Here is a 17,497-nt window from a genome sequence, read left to right on the forward strand (position 1 = left end):
ATAATGAATCCTGAAGTGTATAGACACATCCTATCTGCTCAAGTTCAAACAAATGTCTCAAAACACATTGGCCGGCGGTTCATTCTACAGCAAGACAACGATCCCAAACATACTGCTAAAGCACCAAATGAGTTTTTCAAAGCTAAAAAATGATCAATTCTTGAGTGGCCAAGTCAATCACCCGATCTGAACCCAATTGAGTATGCATTTATACGCTGAAGAGAAAACTGAAGGGGACTAACCCCCAAAACAGGCATAAGCTAAAGATGGCTGCAATACCGGCCTGGCAGAGCATCATCAGTGAAGACACCCAGCAACTGGTGATGTCCATGAATCGCAGACTTCAAGCAGTCATTGCATGCAAAGGATATGCAACAAAATACTAAACATGACTACTTTAATCTACATGAAATTGCTGTGTCCCAAACATTATGGTGCCCTGAAATGGGGGAACTATGTATAAATACTGCTGTAATTTCTACATGGTGAAACCAAAATGTATAAAAAAGGCCTTTATTAAAATCTGACAATGTGCACTTTAACCACATGTGATTTTTCTCTATTACCAAATATCCAAATCTCAAATTGTGGAGTACAGAGACAAATAAATAAATGATGGGTCTTTGTCCCAAACATTATGGAGGGCACTGTATCTCACTTTCACATCCACTCCCGACACACTAGTGGCAATTTACTGAGGAGCAGCTATATCTCTAAACTAAAACTATAGTAAACCCTAAGTACGACCATTAGTGTACGGTCATGTGATAGGAGTAGAATAAGGCCATTTGGCCCATCAAGTCTACTCCGCCATTCAATCATGGATGATCCATCTCTCTCTCTGAACCCCATTCTCCTGCCTTCTCCCCATAACCTCTGCATTAGTCTGCATTAGGTTTACATGGCACAAAGGTAAAGCTTCTTCGAAAGCTGATGATTCACCCGTGGATTCTATTGCCGGGAAGGACAGTCGACAATAGCACAGAAATATTATCATTTATAAGTTCAAGTCACAAACCACTGGCGATTGATACTATCGCCCTGTGTTTTTGGCACCGTGTCAAAATCCTGGAATGGCTAATTCCCCAATAATGTGGCAGGACAGTTGCCAGAAGATCATAAGTGACAGGAGCAGAATAAGGCCATTCGGCCCATCGAGTGGAACAGCATCCCTCTTCCCATCAGAACTGCCCCCCCCATCGACTCCTTTAAGTCGAGACTAAAAACTCATCTCTACTCCCAAGCCTTTCTTGACGTCCTCTGAGCGAGGGCTACATGTATGTAGTGATGTTTGTATTTAATCTACGAACCACTGTTGTATAACTTTAGTACCTCTACCAATGTAAAGCACTTTGGCCAACGAGAGTTGTTTTTTAAATGTGCTATAGAAATAAAAATGACTTGACTTGAGTCTACTCTGCCATTCATTCATAGAAACATAGAAAATAGGTGCAGGAGGAGGCCATTCGGCCCTTCGAGCCAGCACCACCATTCATTATGATCATGGCTGATCGTCCCCTATCAATAACCCGTGCCTGCCTTCTCCCCATATCCCTTGACTCCACTAGCCCCTAGAGCTCTATCGAACTCTCTCTTAAATCCATCCAGTGATTTGGCCTCCACTGCCCTCTGTGGCAGGGAATTCCATAAATTCACAACTCTCTGGGTGAAAACGTTTTTTCTCACCTCAGTCTTAAATGACCTCCCCTTTATTCTAATGACCTCCCCGTTATTCTTAAATGACCTCCCCTTTATTCTTCACTCATGGCTGATCTATCTCTCCCTCCCAGCCCCATTCCCCTGCCTTCTCCCCATAACCTCTGACACCCGTACTAATGAAGAATCTATCTCTGCCTTAAATATATCCACTGACTTGGCCTCCGCAGCCTTCTGTGGCAGAGTTCCACCGATTCACCACCCTCTGACTGCAGAAGGATTGAGCTGCTGTAGACCACAGCACTCCACCACTTTCTCCAGAACAATTATGGTTTGGCAATAAATGCTGGTCTTTATGGCAATTCCCACATTGAATGAAACACTTCCTCAAGGATAGTTTATCATCGTGGTTGGTTTACAAATCCTTGCTGGCTCTCTGACTTTGTAGGTTAATTGGCTTGGTAAACGTAAAAAATAGTCCCTAGTGGGTGTAGGGTAGTGTTAATGTGCTGGTCGGCGCGCATTGCTATTCCGTGTAACAAACTAGAACAAAAAATGTTGGATTAACTCAGTAAGTCAGTATCTCTGGAGGATATGGACCTTTCTTCAGACTCTGAAGAAGGTTCTTGAGAAGTCCGAAGAAGGGTACTGCCCCAAACTGTGTCCTCCAGAGATAGACACAAAATGCTAGAGTAACTCAGCGGGACAGGCAGCATCTCTGGAGAGAAGGCATGGGTGAGATACTTCTTCAGAGATGCTGAGTGTTAATGAACCTTCTGAATGTTGTAGTCGGCAGGGCAGTACTCTGCATATCGCCAACTTGGACAATTTTACATTTACAACAAGCCAATTAACCTACAAACCTGTACGTCTTTGGAGTGTAGGTGGAAACCAAAGATCTCGGAGAAAACCCACGCAGGTCACGGGGAGAAGGTACAAACTCCACACAGACAGCGCCCGTAGTCGGGATCGAACCCGGGTCTCTGTCGCTGCATTTTGCTGTAAGGCAGCAACTCTACCGCTGCGCCACCATGACCGCCCTAATGTGCGGGGATCGCTGGTGGTTGCGGGGGACACGATGGGCCGAAGGGCCTGTTTTCGTGCTGTATCTCTAAACACTACCTGACTACCAGGGAGGGGCTTTCAATACAGGAGGCATGAAACAGGAGGGCCCTTCTTCGAAGCAGACAAATTTCACCTCTGTGTGTGCGGTCGAGTTGAGCATGTTTCACAATAAGCAAACAAAGCTTATCTTTTACTGTCAACAACAGCGTAGAGAATTGTGCTGGCCACGGCTACTGATACGGTACAGGTGCCAATCTCCAGTTAGCCAATCGTCCCAACAGCACCAATAAACCGAGCAGAGTGCCACTGAAGGCACATTCCTGATATCTGGACACTCACACACAAAAAAACATGCACTAAAATACTCCCAATACCTGCGGCAACTAATCAATTGAATTAATTAATCAATTAACAAATTCTCTTTTGAGAAGCAAGGAGAGGGAAGAATTACATGTCATGTTTTTCTCCACTCCTTAAAGCCCTGTCCCACGGTACGAGTTCATTCCAAGAGTTCTCCCGAGTTTGCCCTGATTCGAACTCGGAGATCTACGGTAATGGCCACTCGTCGGTACACGGGGCTCTCGTGGACATTTTTCATCACTTTGAAAAATCTTCACCCGTCTTCCCGCGCTTACCTGCCGTTAGCGAGTCTTCCCGAGTACCTGCCGTTAGCGTTACGAGCCGTTACGTCACAACTCTGTGTGTGTGAAAAAATGTTTCCTCGTCTCCGTTCTAAATGGCTTACCCCTTGTTCTTGAGCTGCGGCCCTTTGTTCTGGACTTCCCCCAACATCGGGAACATGTTTCCTGTCTTCCAGTGTGTCCAAACTTTTAATGATGTTATATGTTTAAATAAGAATCCCTCTCATCCTTCAAACTCCAGAGTGTACAAGCCCAGCCGCTCCATTCTCTCAGGACGTGCGTGTTTGTGGGTTAATCGGCCGTCGGTAAATTGTCCCCGTAATTTGTCCCCGGTAAGTGGGATAACGTGGAACTAGTGTGAACGGGTGATCGATGGTTAGAGCGGGGCCGGGGGGGGGGGGAACGACAGTTTTCATGTCTCATCTGTAAAACTAATCTTCGTGCTGAGGTACGGCTCAAGTCTAGCTAGTCAATCAATAGATAGTCAATGGGTGCAGGAGTAGGCCATTCGGCCCTTCGAGCCAGCACCGCCATTCAATGTGATCATGGCTGATCTATCTAGTGTAAAAACTGGCGTGAACAGGAGCTCGATGTTCAGCATGGACTCGGTGGGCTGAAAGACCTGTTTCCAGGCTGCATCTTGCAATCAGTTGTGGACTGGCCAGGGTGTCAGCTTGCCCGATGGCAAGTGGGCCCCTGATGAAGTGGGCCCATTATATCAAGTGGGCCCCTGATGAAGTGGGCCCCCTTTGTCTCCTGGCAACCAATATTTTTGGACCCAGTCCACCACCACTTGCAATCAATTAATGAATCATTCTGTACCTTTTGAAGACAGAGGAACTGGCAACATATGATACAAGATACATTTATTTGTCACATGTGCCAATTGGTTCAGTGAAATGTGTGGTCGCTTTACAGCTACGAATAATAAAGAGCCCAGAACACGATAGTCTTTAACGCAGACATCCCCACACAGCGGGATCAAAGTTTCCCACAGTAAGGGAAGGCTTTAAAATTCAGTCATATCCTCCGTTGTTCTCCCGTAGTCGGGGGGGGGGGTCTCCCGAACACCCCGCCGTCGCCGCTACGGGCGGCCCGATGTTCAGGCCCGCTCACCGGGGTGATGGAAGTCCGACGTCGGGACTGGAGGACATCCTCCGCGGCTTGGACATCTGAAACGTCCACCGCCTACCGGAGTCCACGGGCCACGCCGGGCGGAGATTCAACGCCGGCGGCCCTCGGCAAAGGGCCCCAGGTCTCCGCGATGTTGAAGACAGCGCCGGCCGACACAATCATGAATATTTATTCATAAATAAATCTCACACACCTTCTGGTTATATTACACAAGCCAACATCCAAGGTTACACTTCCTTTAACAAGATGCACACTGCAAGGTGATATTTGGATCCCTCCCCAAACTGTACCAGCATTCTTTTAAACAAAAAAGCACCAGAAAGTTGTCAAACTTGCCCCAATATTGAGAGAACAGCTATGCATTTCATTAATAAGTGATTAACTCTTTACAACTGGCCCAGCGGTAGAGTTTCTGCCTCACAGCGCCAGAGACCCGGGTTCGATCCTGTCTACCGTTGCTGTCTGAACGGAGTTTGCACGTTCTCCCCCTTGACCGCGGGGGTTTCCTCCGGGTGCTCCGGTTTCCTCCCACACTCCAAGGACGCAGAGGTTTGTCGGCTAATTGGCTTCGGTAAAATTGTAAATTGTCACCAGTGTGTCGGAGATAGTGTTAGTGTGTCGGAGATAGTGTTTCCGTGCTGTATCTTTAAACTAAACTGAGCCTATCTCTCTGTTCCACCACCCAGGGCCCTTCCATTTACTGCCCTGCATTGTTTTGCCTACCAATACACAACGCTGCTCTGTGGGGCGTGAACTGATAGATAGCAAGTAACTGCATTGGACAAAATCGGTCTCTCACAAGCAATAGAATGAGCAATAGTCTCGAGAAGGGTCCCGACCCGAAACTTCACCTACTCATTTTCTCCAGGGATGCAACTTGACCCATTGAGTTAGTCCAGCACTTTGTATCATTCATAGAAACAAAATGCTGGAGTAACTCAGCGGGATAGGCAGCATAGAAACATAGAAAATAGGTGCAGGAGGAGGCCATTCGGCCCTTCGAGCCTGCACCGCCATTCAATATGATCATGGCTGATCATCCAACTCAGTATCCTGTACCTGCCTTCTCTCCATACCCCCTGATCCCTTTAGCCACAAGGGCCACATCTAACTCCCTCTTAAATATAGCCAATGAACTGGCCTCAACTACCTTCTGTGGCAGAGAATTCCACAGATTCACCACTCTCTGTGTGAATTCCTCAGAAATTCCCAAACGCCGCCTATACCTTCTCTCCATAGATGCTGCCTCACCCGCTGAGTTTCTCCAGCATTTTTGTCTACCTTCGATTTTTCCAGCATCTGCAGTTCTTTCTTAAACACTTCGGAGGCCTAACGTCATCCTAGACAACCACTCAAAATGCCCGACACCATCCAGTCTGAGGAAGGGTCTCTCGACCGGAAACATCACCCATTCCATCTCTCCAGAGTTGCTGCCTGTCCCGCTGAGTTACTCCAGCATTTTGTGTCAGTCTTCGCCAACCAGGCGGCTACATAACGACTCGATGAACCAGGAAGACATTGGCACAGAGAGCAATCCAACCACGGGGTAAGCTGCAGTAACTCCTTCAAGTTTTCTTTTAAATAGCAACGCCGTTCAAATCAGTTCCATCTCCAGCACCTAAAAAGGACAAGATGAGCAGATGCATGGGAACTTCTCCAAGTTCTCCTCAAGTCCAGCACTATCCCCAACTTGGACATGTACCACCATTCACTCCATCAGTGCTGGGTCTAAATCTGGACCTTCCCATCATCATTGTGTGGGGCACAGTGGTGCACAGACTGCCGTATAGCAGAGGGCTGAGTAGGAGAGGAGACTCTCAGCCTTGCGTGGGAACGTGCAGATAGAGGCAGCAAGTAGGGGTCACAGTTGTGACCCATTAAGAACAGCCCCACAGTAATTGAATGCAGGGATTTACAGCACAAGGGACGCGGGCGGAAAGAGGTTTGCGCCACCGAAAATCTTCGCAAGTACACTTCAGGCATATGCGTCGATGGGCCGAAGGGCCAGCACGACGGTAGCGTTGCCGCCTTGCAGCGCCAGAGATCCCGACTCCAGACGCTGTCTGTGCGGAGTTTGCACGTTCTCCCTGTGACCACGTGGGCTTTCTCCAGGAGCTCCGGTTTCCTCCCACACTTCTAGACACACACACGTACACGTGGAATGGAATAGTCGGAAGGACCTGCAAATATTTCAAGTATTTAGCTCTTTCCCTTCAGTAATTGTCATCCCAGAAAAAAATAGGAAAAACAAAATTCAAGTACAATGTTTTGAATGGAATAGATGATCAGACATTAATTCCATAATATTATTATTATTATTATTAAATTTTATTTCAGACTCAAGGCCCAGACCAGACGCGACATTACATAAAATATTGCATATAAAAACACCATAAAATACATATAAAAACTTAGTAATTTATATACAAAAAACACAATATGTGATTTAAAATCCTGAATATAAAAGAAAGATCAGTGTCCCACAACGAGACATCATCATCGGCGGTTACTCGAAATGTGTATGAGTGGAGGACGCCTGTGCGTGACTTTGTTTAACGTGGGGACACTGGTGCACAGACAGCCACCCCACGGTCCTTGACAGATCTGGGTCAGGATCCAGTGGCATGGAGTCCAAGACGACCGGAGACCCTTTTCTGCTGCAGCCTTCATCCGCCTTCCCAGCCGTTGTGACGCTCCACTAAGGTCAGCCATCGTCCTCCGCCTGTTCCACCGTTGAGGTCTTGGTTGGATTGCTCTTTGTTAGAGACCTCCCCCCTCGACCTTACCGCCATGGGTGGCCCTACCAGGAGCGTAGCTCCAGACGGCATCGCTCTCAGGATCTCAGGACCACACAAGTTTCTCCACCACGACAAGGTGACAATCCACAACGATAACAATGTCTCCAGAGGTAGACAGAAATGCTGGAGAAACTCAGCGGGTGAGACAGCATCTATGGAGCGAAGGAAATAGTTAACGTTTCGTCCCGAAACCCTTCGGGTTTCGACCCGAAACGTTGCCTATTTCCTTTGGGTTTCGACCCGAAACATTGCCTATTTCCTTTGTTAAGGAAAAAGCATCCACTCTGAGGCAAAATAATTCTCTGGATGCTTTCAATAGAGAGCTAGATAGGGCTCTTAAAGATAGTGGAGTCAAGAGATTTGGGGAGAAGGCAGGAATGGGGTACTGATTGTGGATGATCAGCCATGATCACAGTGAATGGCGCTGCTGGCTCGAAGGGTCGAATGGCCTACTCCTGCGCTTATTATTTATTGTCTATTAAGGTTTAGGCGTGTTATTGTCACATGTACTGAGGTATGTTAAACCTGCTCACCAAACAGATCAGGTAATTGAGTCTGAAGAAGGGTCTCGACCCGAAATGCCACCCATTCCTTCTCTCCAGACATGCTGTAAGTCCTGCTGAGTTACTCCAGCATTTTGTGTCTATCTTCCGTGTAAGCCAGCACTTGCAGTTCCTTCCTGCAGATAACACTACACTTATCTACAATTAAGTCACACTCAAGTATAATAGGTAGAGCAAAGGGGAAGATATAGAGTGCAGAATATAGTATTGGCACTCAGCATTGTAGCGCATCTGTTCCAGAGACAACGCCCAATGTCCACAATGGGGTAGAGGTGAATCTGAAGGTATCCTGGCTTACGGAAGGACCGTTCAGAAGTTGATAACAGAGGGGAAGACATCCATGACCTGAATTGGTGTTATGAGCTATGTCGTCTCTGCAGTCAAAAAATAATAATTTTCAAACGTTGCAAGTGATGAGCTGTCCAGGACAGGGCTAATTGCTTCCCCAACACCAATGAAAGCATTTTGAACGTTAATTACAAGCTGTAAGTCCATGTATGCAATAAGCAAACAATTCACCACACGCATTACATTAACATTGGAATACTAGTCGGCATATCCATGATACGTTAACAACTATTTTTAGACAATAGACAATAGGTGCAGAAGTAGGCCATTCGGCCCTTCGAGCCAGCACCGCCATCCAATGTGATCATGGCTGATCATCCCCAATCAGTGCCCAATAAGTTTCTTGCTACTTAAAACAATATCTCTCTGCAACTCCCTGGCCAATTCGTCCCTTCCCACCCAAACCACCCCCTCCCCTGGTACTTCCCCTTGCAACCGCAGGAAATGCTGCACTTGGCGCTTTACCACCCCCCTTGACTCCATTCAAGGACCCAAGCAGTCTTTCCAGGTGAGGCAGAGGTTCACCTGCACCTCCTCCATTGCATCCGCTGCTCTAAGTGTCAACTGCTCTACATCAGTGAGACCAAGCGCAGGCTTGGCGATCGCTTCGCCCAACACCTCCGCTCAGTTCGCAATAACCAACCTGATCTCCCGGTGGCTCAGCACTTCAAATCCCCCTCCCATTCCGTATCCGACCTTTCTGTCCTGGGCCTCCTCCATGGCCAGAGTGAGTCCCACCGCAAACTGGAGGAGCAGCACCTCATATTTCGCTTGGGTAGTTTACACCCCAGCGGTATGAACATTGGCTTCCCCAATTTCAGGTAGTCCTTGCTTTCTCCCTCCTTCCCCTCCCCTTCCCAGCTCCCCCACAGCCCACTGTCTCCGCCTCTTCCTTTCTTCTTCCCACCTCCCTCCACCCCAAATCAGTCTGAAGAAGAGTCTCGACCCGAAACGTCACCTATTCCTTCGCTCCATAGATGCTGCCTCACCCGCTGAGTTTCTCCAGCAATTTTGTCCACCTTTTCTGCATGATGATACTAAGTTTCCCTGCTACTTTAAATAACTCATGTTTATTTGAAATGTCTACATTTCTTGTACCTTAATACTGATCATTGAGGCTTCACATATACTTCACACTATGTGTTATTGCTTTGTGAAGAAATTGGTTTGTTTGTTTACCAAGACAAATCTATCTCACTTGGTAGACAAAAGTGCTGGAGAAACTCAGCGGGTGAGGCAGCATCTATCTCACTGCCTCTTTGGTCATAAACTATTTGCAGAGGCACAAGTTACTGCAGATGCTGAAATCTTGAGCAAAACACTATGTGCTGGAGGAACCCAGCGGGTCAGGCAACATCTGTGGAGGGAATGGACAGAGGGCGTTTCAGGTCGGAACCCTTCTTCAGACGGATCCGAAACACCCTCTCTCCATTCCCCTCACAGACGCCGACTTAAACCCCTGTCCCACGGTACGAGTTCATTCCAAGAACTCTCCCGAGTTTGCCCTGATTCGAACTCGGAGATTTACGGTAATGGCCGCTCGTCCTTACTCGGGGCTCTCGTGGACATTTTTCCTCACGTTGAAAAATCTTCACGAGTCTTCCCGTGCTTACCTGCCGTTAGCGAGTCTTCCCGAGTACCTGCCGTTAGCGCTAAGAGACGTCCCCGAGCTCCGACGTACCCGCTATGTTCATTCTCCGTGCTTACCACGAGTTTGATTTTTTTTAAACTCGGGAGAGCTCTTGGAATGAACTCGTACAGTGGGACAGGGCTATTAACCCCCCCCCCCCCCCCCCAGCACTTCCTTCGTTCAATTATAATTTCTGATTGGAATCCAACCTCATCTGAATACGGATACAAAATGCTGTTCTAGATGCTGTTTACTAAAAAGGACACACAAGGTGCTAGAGTAACTCAGCAGGGCAGGCAGCATCTCTAGTGAACATGTAAAGGACCATCCACACTCTTGAAGAATCTGAAGAAGGGTCCCAAACCCAAAAGGTTGCCTGTGCATGCTCTCCAGAGATGCTGCCTGACCCGCTGAGTTACTCCAGCACTCTGTGTCTTCATCTGAATTGGGTTAATTTCATTCCGAGAGTATATGTCATTAACCAGCAAACCACAAAGAAGTTTCATTCAACCAAACGCACAGTAGGATTTGCAACCACAACAAGGGCAGAACTCTTGACAGTTCCATAATCCATCCAAGAGCCTTTTACACTCCACAGTCCAAAGAATGGCACAAAATCTATCCCAGCCGACAGATTCACATGCCGAACAAACCTTACCAGAACATTTTCAGAAGACCAAAAATGATTGGCATTTTAGCAAAGCAATTGGCAGCTGTACAATCCAGTTCAAAGCAAAAGTATTTGAGTATAGGAGCAGGGAGATTCTACTGCAGTTGTACAGGGTCTTGGTGAGACCACACCTGGAGTATTGCGTACAGTTTTGGTCTCCAAATCTGAGGAAGGACATTATTGCCATATAGAGGGAATGCAGAGAAGGTTCACCAGACTGATTCCTGGGATGTCAGGACTTTCATATGAGAAAAGACTGGATAGACTCGGCTTGTACACGTTAGAATTTAGGAGATTGAGGGGGGATATTATAGAAACTTACAAAATTCTTAAGGGATTGGACAGGCTAGATGCAGGAAGATTGTTCCCGATGTTGGGGAAGTCCAGGACAAGGTGTCACAGCTTAAGGATAGAGGGGAAATCCTTTAGGACCGAGATGAGAAAAACATTTTTCACACAGAGAGTGGTGAATCTCTGGAACTCTCTGTCACAGAAGGTAGTTGAGGCCAGTTCATTGGCTATATTTAAGAGGGAGTTAGATGTGGCCCTTGTGGCTAAAGGGATCAGGGGGTATGGAGAGAAGGAAGGTACGGAATACTGAGTTGGATGATCAGCCATGATCATATTGAATGGCGGTGCAGGCTCGAAGGGCCGAATGGCCTACTCCTGCACCTATTTTCTATGTTTCTATGCACAGTTCAGAATTAAAGGACGTTCTTTTAGGAAGGAGATGTGGAGAAATGTCTTTAGTCAGAGGGTGGTGAATCTGTGGAATTCTTTGCCACAGGGGCTGTGGAGGCTTAAAAGGGTCTGTCCCACTGTACAAGGTAATTCAAGAGTTCTCCCGAGTTCCCCCCTGATTCGAGCTCGTGTGATGTACGTAGTGGGTACGTAGGGGTTCGTACGAGTAAAAAGTAACCATTTTTTTCATCACAAGTATTTTTTTTTAGTCGTGGACATTTTTCACAGTGTTGGAAAAACGTCACGAGTTTACCGGATTTCCCGAGTACCAACCGTTACTCATACGAGCCGCTACGTGACATCCACAAGCTCCTACGTACCCGCTACGTACATTACACGAGCTCGAATCAGGGGAGAATTCGGGAGAACTCTTGAATTACCTCGTACAGTGGGACAGGCCCTTAAGTCAGTGGCTATATTTTTAAGGCAGAGAGAGATAGATTTTCGATTAGTGCAGGTGTCAGAGGTTATGGGGAGAAGGCAGGATAATGGGGTTAGGAGGGAAAGAGAGATAGATCAGCCATGATTGAATGGTGGAGTAGGCTTGATGGGCTGAAAGGCCTCATTCTACACCTACCACTTATGACAATCCATTTCTATTAGTGAGAGTAAATGCATTTAAACTGGTGAGGGTGAGGTGTTGAGAGAGGCAGTTGTCAAGTTATAGGGAAACTGATTTTGCCATCTCGAAGGGCCGAATGGCCTCCTCCTGCACCTATTGTCTATGTTTCTGTGGGTTATTGATAGGGGACGATCAGCCATGATCACAATGAATGGCGGTGCTAGCTCGAAGGTCCGAATGGCCTCCTCCTGCACCTATTTTCTATGTCATAATGAGGGGGGAATGGCTAGTTCACTGAGGATGTTTCCTGACCTCAGATAGACACCAAATGCCAGAGTAACTCGGGCAGCATATCTGGAGCGAAGGAATGGGTGACGTTTCGGGTCGAGACACTTCTTCAGACTGGTGTCAGGGGACGCAGGGTGGTACGCAGATAAAGAAGTGCAAGGTGTGAAAACAGGGCAAAGGGAATGGTGATCCTGGAAAATGTTTGAATAGATCATTGTTATTTGGGAGAAGGTAACAACAAAACAAACAGGGATAAAATGTAGGTAGACAAAAGTGCAGGAGAAACTCAGCGGGTGCAGCAGTATCTTTGGAGCGAAGGAAATAGGCAACGTTTCGGGCCGAAACCCGAAAGGGTTTCAGCCCGAAACGTTGCCTATTTCCTAAAACTGTTCCTATTTGCCCCGAAACGTTGCCTATTTCCTTGGCTCCATAGATGCTGCTGCACCCGCTGAGTTTCTCCAGCACTTTTGTCTACCTTCGATTTTCCAGCATCTGCAGTTCCTTCTTAAACACAGGGATAAAATGTAGGCTTTATTCTTTGCAGCGCAGAAGGTTAAGGGGGCCACTTGATAGAGGTCTTTAAAATTATGAGAGGGATAGACAGAGTTGACGTGGATAAGCTTTTTCCATTGAGAGTAGGGAAGATTCAAACAAGAGGACATGATTTGAGAATTAAGGGACAAAGGTTTATGGGGGAACTTCTTTACTCAGAGAGTGGTAGCTGTGTGGAATGAGCTTCCAGTGGAAGTGGTGGAGGCAGGTTCGATTTTATCATTTACAAATAAATTGGTTAGGTATATGGACGGGATAAGGAATGGAGGGTTATGGTCTGAGTGCAGGTAGATGGGACTTGGGGAGAATAAGTGTTCGGCACGGACTAGAAGGGCCGAGATGGCCTGTTTCCGTGCTGTAATTGTGGTTATATGGTTATATAGTCAGGGGCAGTAAGACTGGGAAGTGGATGGGGGGAGGTGGAGAGAGGTGTTGTCTGGTCTCATCCGTTGCTGGACGTCTGCAAGACAAGTGGCAGTGAATGGCTTGGGAAAACAATAAATAGAACAAGCCCTATCCCAAAGATCTGCTCTAAGATCTTTGGCCCTACCTGTGAGGGACGTCGATGTTTGGTGAAGCGAGGAGGCGTTTCTGTTCTGACACTGAGCCAAGGGGGCGCGCCGCACACTCCCTCTCCGCCTCGCCAACTCGCTTACATTTGTTTTCCAGATACCGGTCTTCAACTCTCTTGGCTGTAAGGCAGCGTGTCTCCGCCAACCTTAAAGACTCATCGCTCCTCACCTGCTCCACAGGCACGGCAACCGACTCGCTGTTTTTGCAATTCAAAAACATCTATATTAAAAAAAAAAAAAGACATAGACGAAATCAAACAAACGCCTGCACAGGAGTTCTGTCAAGTTTTTTTTTTACCCTCAACCTCCCTCCCTCCCCCCACCACCAAACCCCAAACATTTCCAAACTCTTTTAGAAACGCGCGGGGAACTGCTAAGGGAGGGTGCAAGCCGATTGTAAAAACGCACCAGATCTCGGCAAACCTTTTGCATTTTGCAAAGTTTTGGAGATCCCGTCAAGGGGTTGAAACTCTGCAACTCCCAAGTGTCAAAAATTCAAATGGAGTCTCATTCTCCCCTGCCATATGCTTCCCTCCCTCCCCTTCAAGAACGTGAAGAGGACAGAAAATTATTCATTTACTTCATGTCAGCTTTAACTTTTTTTGCGTGTGTGAGGGGTCGGAGATGTTAATGATACCGGTTTCCTACAGCTACTCTTTAAACTTTTGACGTGCACTCCAGGCGCCATTTTAGTTGCAATGTAAATATCAAAAAAAGTAATATTTCTAATGGCAAAAAGAGAAATTGGAAGCATGCACCCATTTTGCAATCGGTAGAAAGCAAAGAACTTTAAATTAAATTGAATAGATAATGCTTAAATACCTTCTGATTATATCTGTATTTTCCTTTTCCAGATACTTTGACATCGATGCAGAATATGTCCTCTTCTGCATATTCCCTCAGTGAGCCATCATCTAACATGATTGTGTACACATTGCTACCCGAAGGGTCGTTCCTACAAGCCTGGATCACCCCAGAAACTCTGATTTCGTCGGCTGCCCTTGGTGCACAAACCTTTGTGCCTACAACTTTATAGGTTTTGCTGAGGCGTTTGGAGCTCATAGTCTTCTTTGCTGCAAGTGTGTGCTTGTGGCTGGAGAGGGGGAGAGGGGGAGAGCGAGAGAGGGGGAGAGGAAGAGGGAGAGAGAGAGAGAGAGAGAGGGGGGGAAAGAGGGGAGAGGGGAGGAGGGTCAATTAGTGCAACAACAACAAAAACAAGCTATTGCACTTTCTGGGAGGGGGGGAAAGGAGTGAATGCAATGGTGCACGGGTGCCGGATAGTTGCGGTGTTTGCACAGGGAGAGATTGAGTGGAGTTGTAGGGGGAGAGAGAGGGAGAGGTGGACAGTTGCAGCCTCTCGCCTGCAGCACACAATTGTTTTGCTTCCTCCTCCCCTTCGGTCGCCGCCCCTCTCCCAGGTCCCGCCCCCTCCGCCCACGCCCATTGGCCGCCGCACTGTAGCAACGTTCCACAGTGGAACGCTGAGACACGCCGGCCGCGCCGCGGTTGGTGCAGCCGCCTGTCCATCAGCGGCTGTCAGGCAACGCAGTTGCAACTCCTCGCCTTGGCAGCCGCTGCCAGGCGCCTCCTCCTCCTCTAGAACCAGAACCTCCTCCTCATCCTCCAGGACCACCTCCTCTAGAACACCCTCCTCCTCCAGAAACACATCCAGAACATCCTCCTCCTCCCGAACCCCCCTCCTCTGGAAAATCCTCCTCTAGAACCTCCTCCTCTAGAACCTCCTCCTCCTCTGGAAAATCCTCTGTTAGAACCTCCTCCAGAACCTCCTCCTCCTCTGGAAAATCCTCTGTTAGAACCTCCTCCTCTAGAACCTCCTCCAGAACCCCCTCCATCAGTCACGGTGGCGCAGCGGTAGAGTTGCTGCCTTACAGCAAAATGCAGCACCGGAGACCAGGGTTCGATCCCGACTACGGGTGCTGTCTATACGGAGTTTGAACATTCTCGCCGGTGGGTTTTCTCCGAGATCTTCGGTTACCTCCCACACTCCAAAGACGTACAGGTTTGTAGGTTAATTGGCTTGGTAAATGTAAACATTGTCCGGTATAAATTTGTCCAATTTCCAGCATAGTCCGTGGTGGACTCTTCAGAAGGTACAAGGTAGCTCCTCCACCACCAGAACCTCCTCCTCCAGAACCAACTTATAGATACATAGAGTGATACACTGTAGAAACAGGCCCTTCGGCATCAAACACAACATCAAAAAAGACCACTAGAGGAGTTTGCTTCCATCGTCCTTCTCCAGAGTCATAGAGTAAGAAAGAACAGGAGTAACTGGTTTAAATCGAAGGTAGACACAAAATGCTGGAGTAACTCAGCGAGACAGGCAGCATCTCTGGAGAGAAGGAATGGGTGACGTTTCGGGTCGAGGCCCTTCTTCAGTCTGAGGAAAACTTTTTCACACAGCGAGTTGTGAATTTGTGGAATTCTCCGCCAGAGAAGGCAGCGGAGGCTGATTCATTGGATGCATTCAAAAGAGAGTTAGATAGAGCTCTAATGGGCGTGTCCTGCTTGGCGATTTTTTAGGCAACTGCCGGCGACTGTCATAATCGTAGCAGGTCACCAAAAAACCTACGTCATCCTGGCGACAACCTACGACAGCACCTACATCAGGACAAGTCAAAATACGCTCATTGGCGTCAAACCCACTGTCGCTGAAAAATTTTCAACATGTTGAAAATTTAGCGGCTACCAGAAAGACGCCACGACTTTTTGCGCAACTGAGACGACTCCCGGCGACCACTGGCGAACATGTGGCGACAAACTAGTCACCTGTAGTCGCCTAAAAAATCGCCTCAGTGGGACAGGCCCATTAGTGCTAGCGGAATCAAGGGATATGGGGGAGAAAGCGGGAACGGGGCACTGATTGTGGATGATCAGCCATGATCACATTGAATGGCGGTGCCGGCTCAAAGGGCCGAATGGCCTACTCCTGCACCTATTTACTATTGTGTCAATGTAAAAGCAGCTGTTGACAGAGATACCTGATTAGCAATGGGTTTATGGGGAGAAGGCGGGAGGGAGAATGGAGTTGAGAGGGGAGAGATAGATCAGCCACGATTGAATGGTGGAGTATTGGTTCTACTTCTACTCCGATGACTGGTGAAGCATGCCCTTCAGCCAAACCTGTTCTGTTGTGTTGCTGTGAGTAAGGATTTAATTGTTCCATCTGGGACATATGACAATAAAACACTCTTGTCCCTTGACCCACGCTGACCAACATGTCCCATCTACACTAGTCCCACCTGCCCGCGTTTGGCCCATAGACCTCCAAACCTTTCCTATCCCTGTACCTGTCCACATATATTTTGTCTGAAGAAGGGTTTCGGCCCGAAACGTTGCCTATTTCCTTCGCTCCATAGATGCTGCCTCACCCGCTGAGTTTCTCCAGCAATTTTGTCTACCTTCGATTTCCAGCATCTGCAGTTCCTTCTTGAACACACATATAGTTTAAACTTTGTTACACTACCTATAAAGTTCCTCCAGCACTTGGTGTTTTGCTCAGTATTCCAGCATCTGCAGTTCCTTCTTGAACACACATAGTTTAAACTTTGTTACACTAACTATAAAGTTCCTCCAGCACTTGATGTTTTGCTCAGCATTTCAGCATCTGCAAACGCAAAATGCTGCCCGACCTGCTGAGTTACTCCAGCACTTTGTGTCTTTTCCCAGCATCTGCAGTTCCCGGTGTGTGTGCATGTGTCTCTCTTTAAATTACTGTCAAACCCGGCCCCCATACCATCGGATTTAGGAGGTGACGCCCCCTCTATTTTAGACGGTGACTTCTTTATACCGCTCCCTCGAGCCCCGGGTGATGAGTTTACTCACTTAGTTTGCCTTGTCCACTTGGGTGGGACTTGGAAGTGGTTGGCACGGTGGGATTTCCATGCAGATAACAGGAGATCCAGTCGGTTTGCAAGTGCGGCGCGGGTGTCATCGACCGGACGGTTCCCCCGCCCGCCGAGCTCACTGGCAGCGGCTTTGACACGTAAAACAGGTCGCTGTTTGTATGGACACCAGTGGAAGTGCAAGCGGCAGCAGCAGCCCCCTCCCTCCCTCCCTCCCTCCCTGCGGGAAAATGGCAGCTGGCTGTGTTCAGTCTTGCCCGCTAACTTTTAACACCAGAGTCTGTACAGTTTGCAGAGTTTGCAAAACTCAGAGGTAAACTGGCTTTTCGCCCCCCATCGCTTATCCCGGCGAATGGACCCGAAAGAGGATGCAACAATTCAGTTTCAGTTTGCATGAAATCTAATTTGTGG

The 17,497-nt window shown here is 47.8% G+C and overlaps 1 protein-coding gene across 2 annotated transcripts in view; it reads right to left on the reverse strand.

Annotated features, from left to right (window-relative positions):
* The window catches only part of LOC116986160 (zinc finger protein 704-like), a 71,310-nt gene extending 54,080 nt beyond the window's left edge, over positions 1 to 17,230 (reverse strand). Inside the window, exons 1-2 of one of the 2 annotated variants that reach the window (XM_033041386.1) lie at positions 17,067 to 17,230; positions 13,199 to 13,440 (exon numbers count right to left, since the gene is read on the reverse strand). In XM_033041386.1, the coding sequence (XP_032897277.1) occupies positions 13,199 to 13,440 (242 nt within the window). In that variant the 5' untranslated portion in view covers positions 17,067 to 17,230. Of the gene's footprint in view, positions 1 to 13,198; positions 13,441 to 14,042; positions 14,364 to 17,066 lie in introns of those variants that run through there. The other variant, XM_033041385.1, reaches the window with a different exon arrangement.
* Positions 17,231 to 17,497: the final 267 nt, after the last annotated feature.

This window comes from Amblyraja radiata, chromosome 23 (genome assembly GCF_010909765.2).
Source record: "Amblyraja radiata isolate CabotCenter1 chromosome 23, sAmbRad1.1.pri, whole genome shotgun sequence".
In the NCBI taxonomy this organism is placed as follows: domain Eukaryota; kingdom Metazoa; phylum Chordata; class Chondrichthyes; order Rajiformes; family Rajidae; genus Amblyraja; species Amblyraja radiata.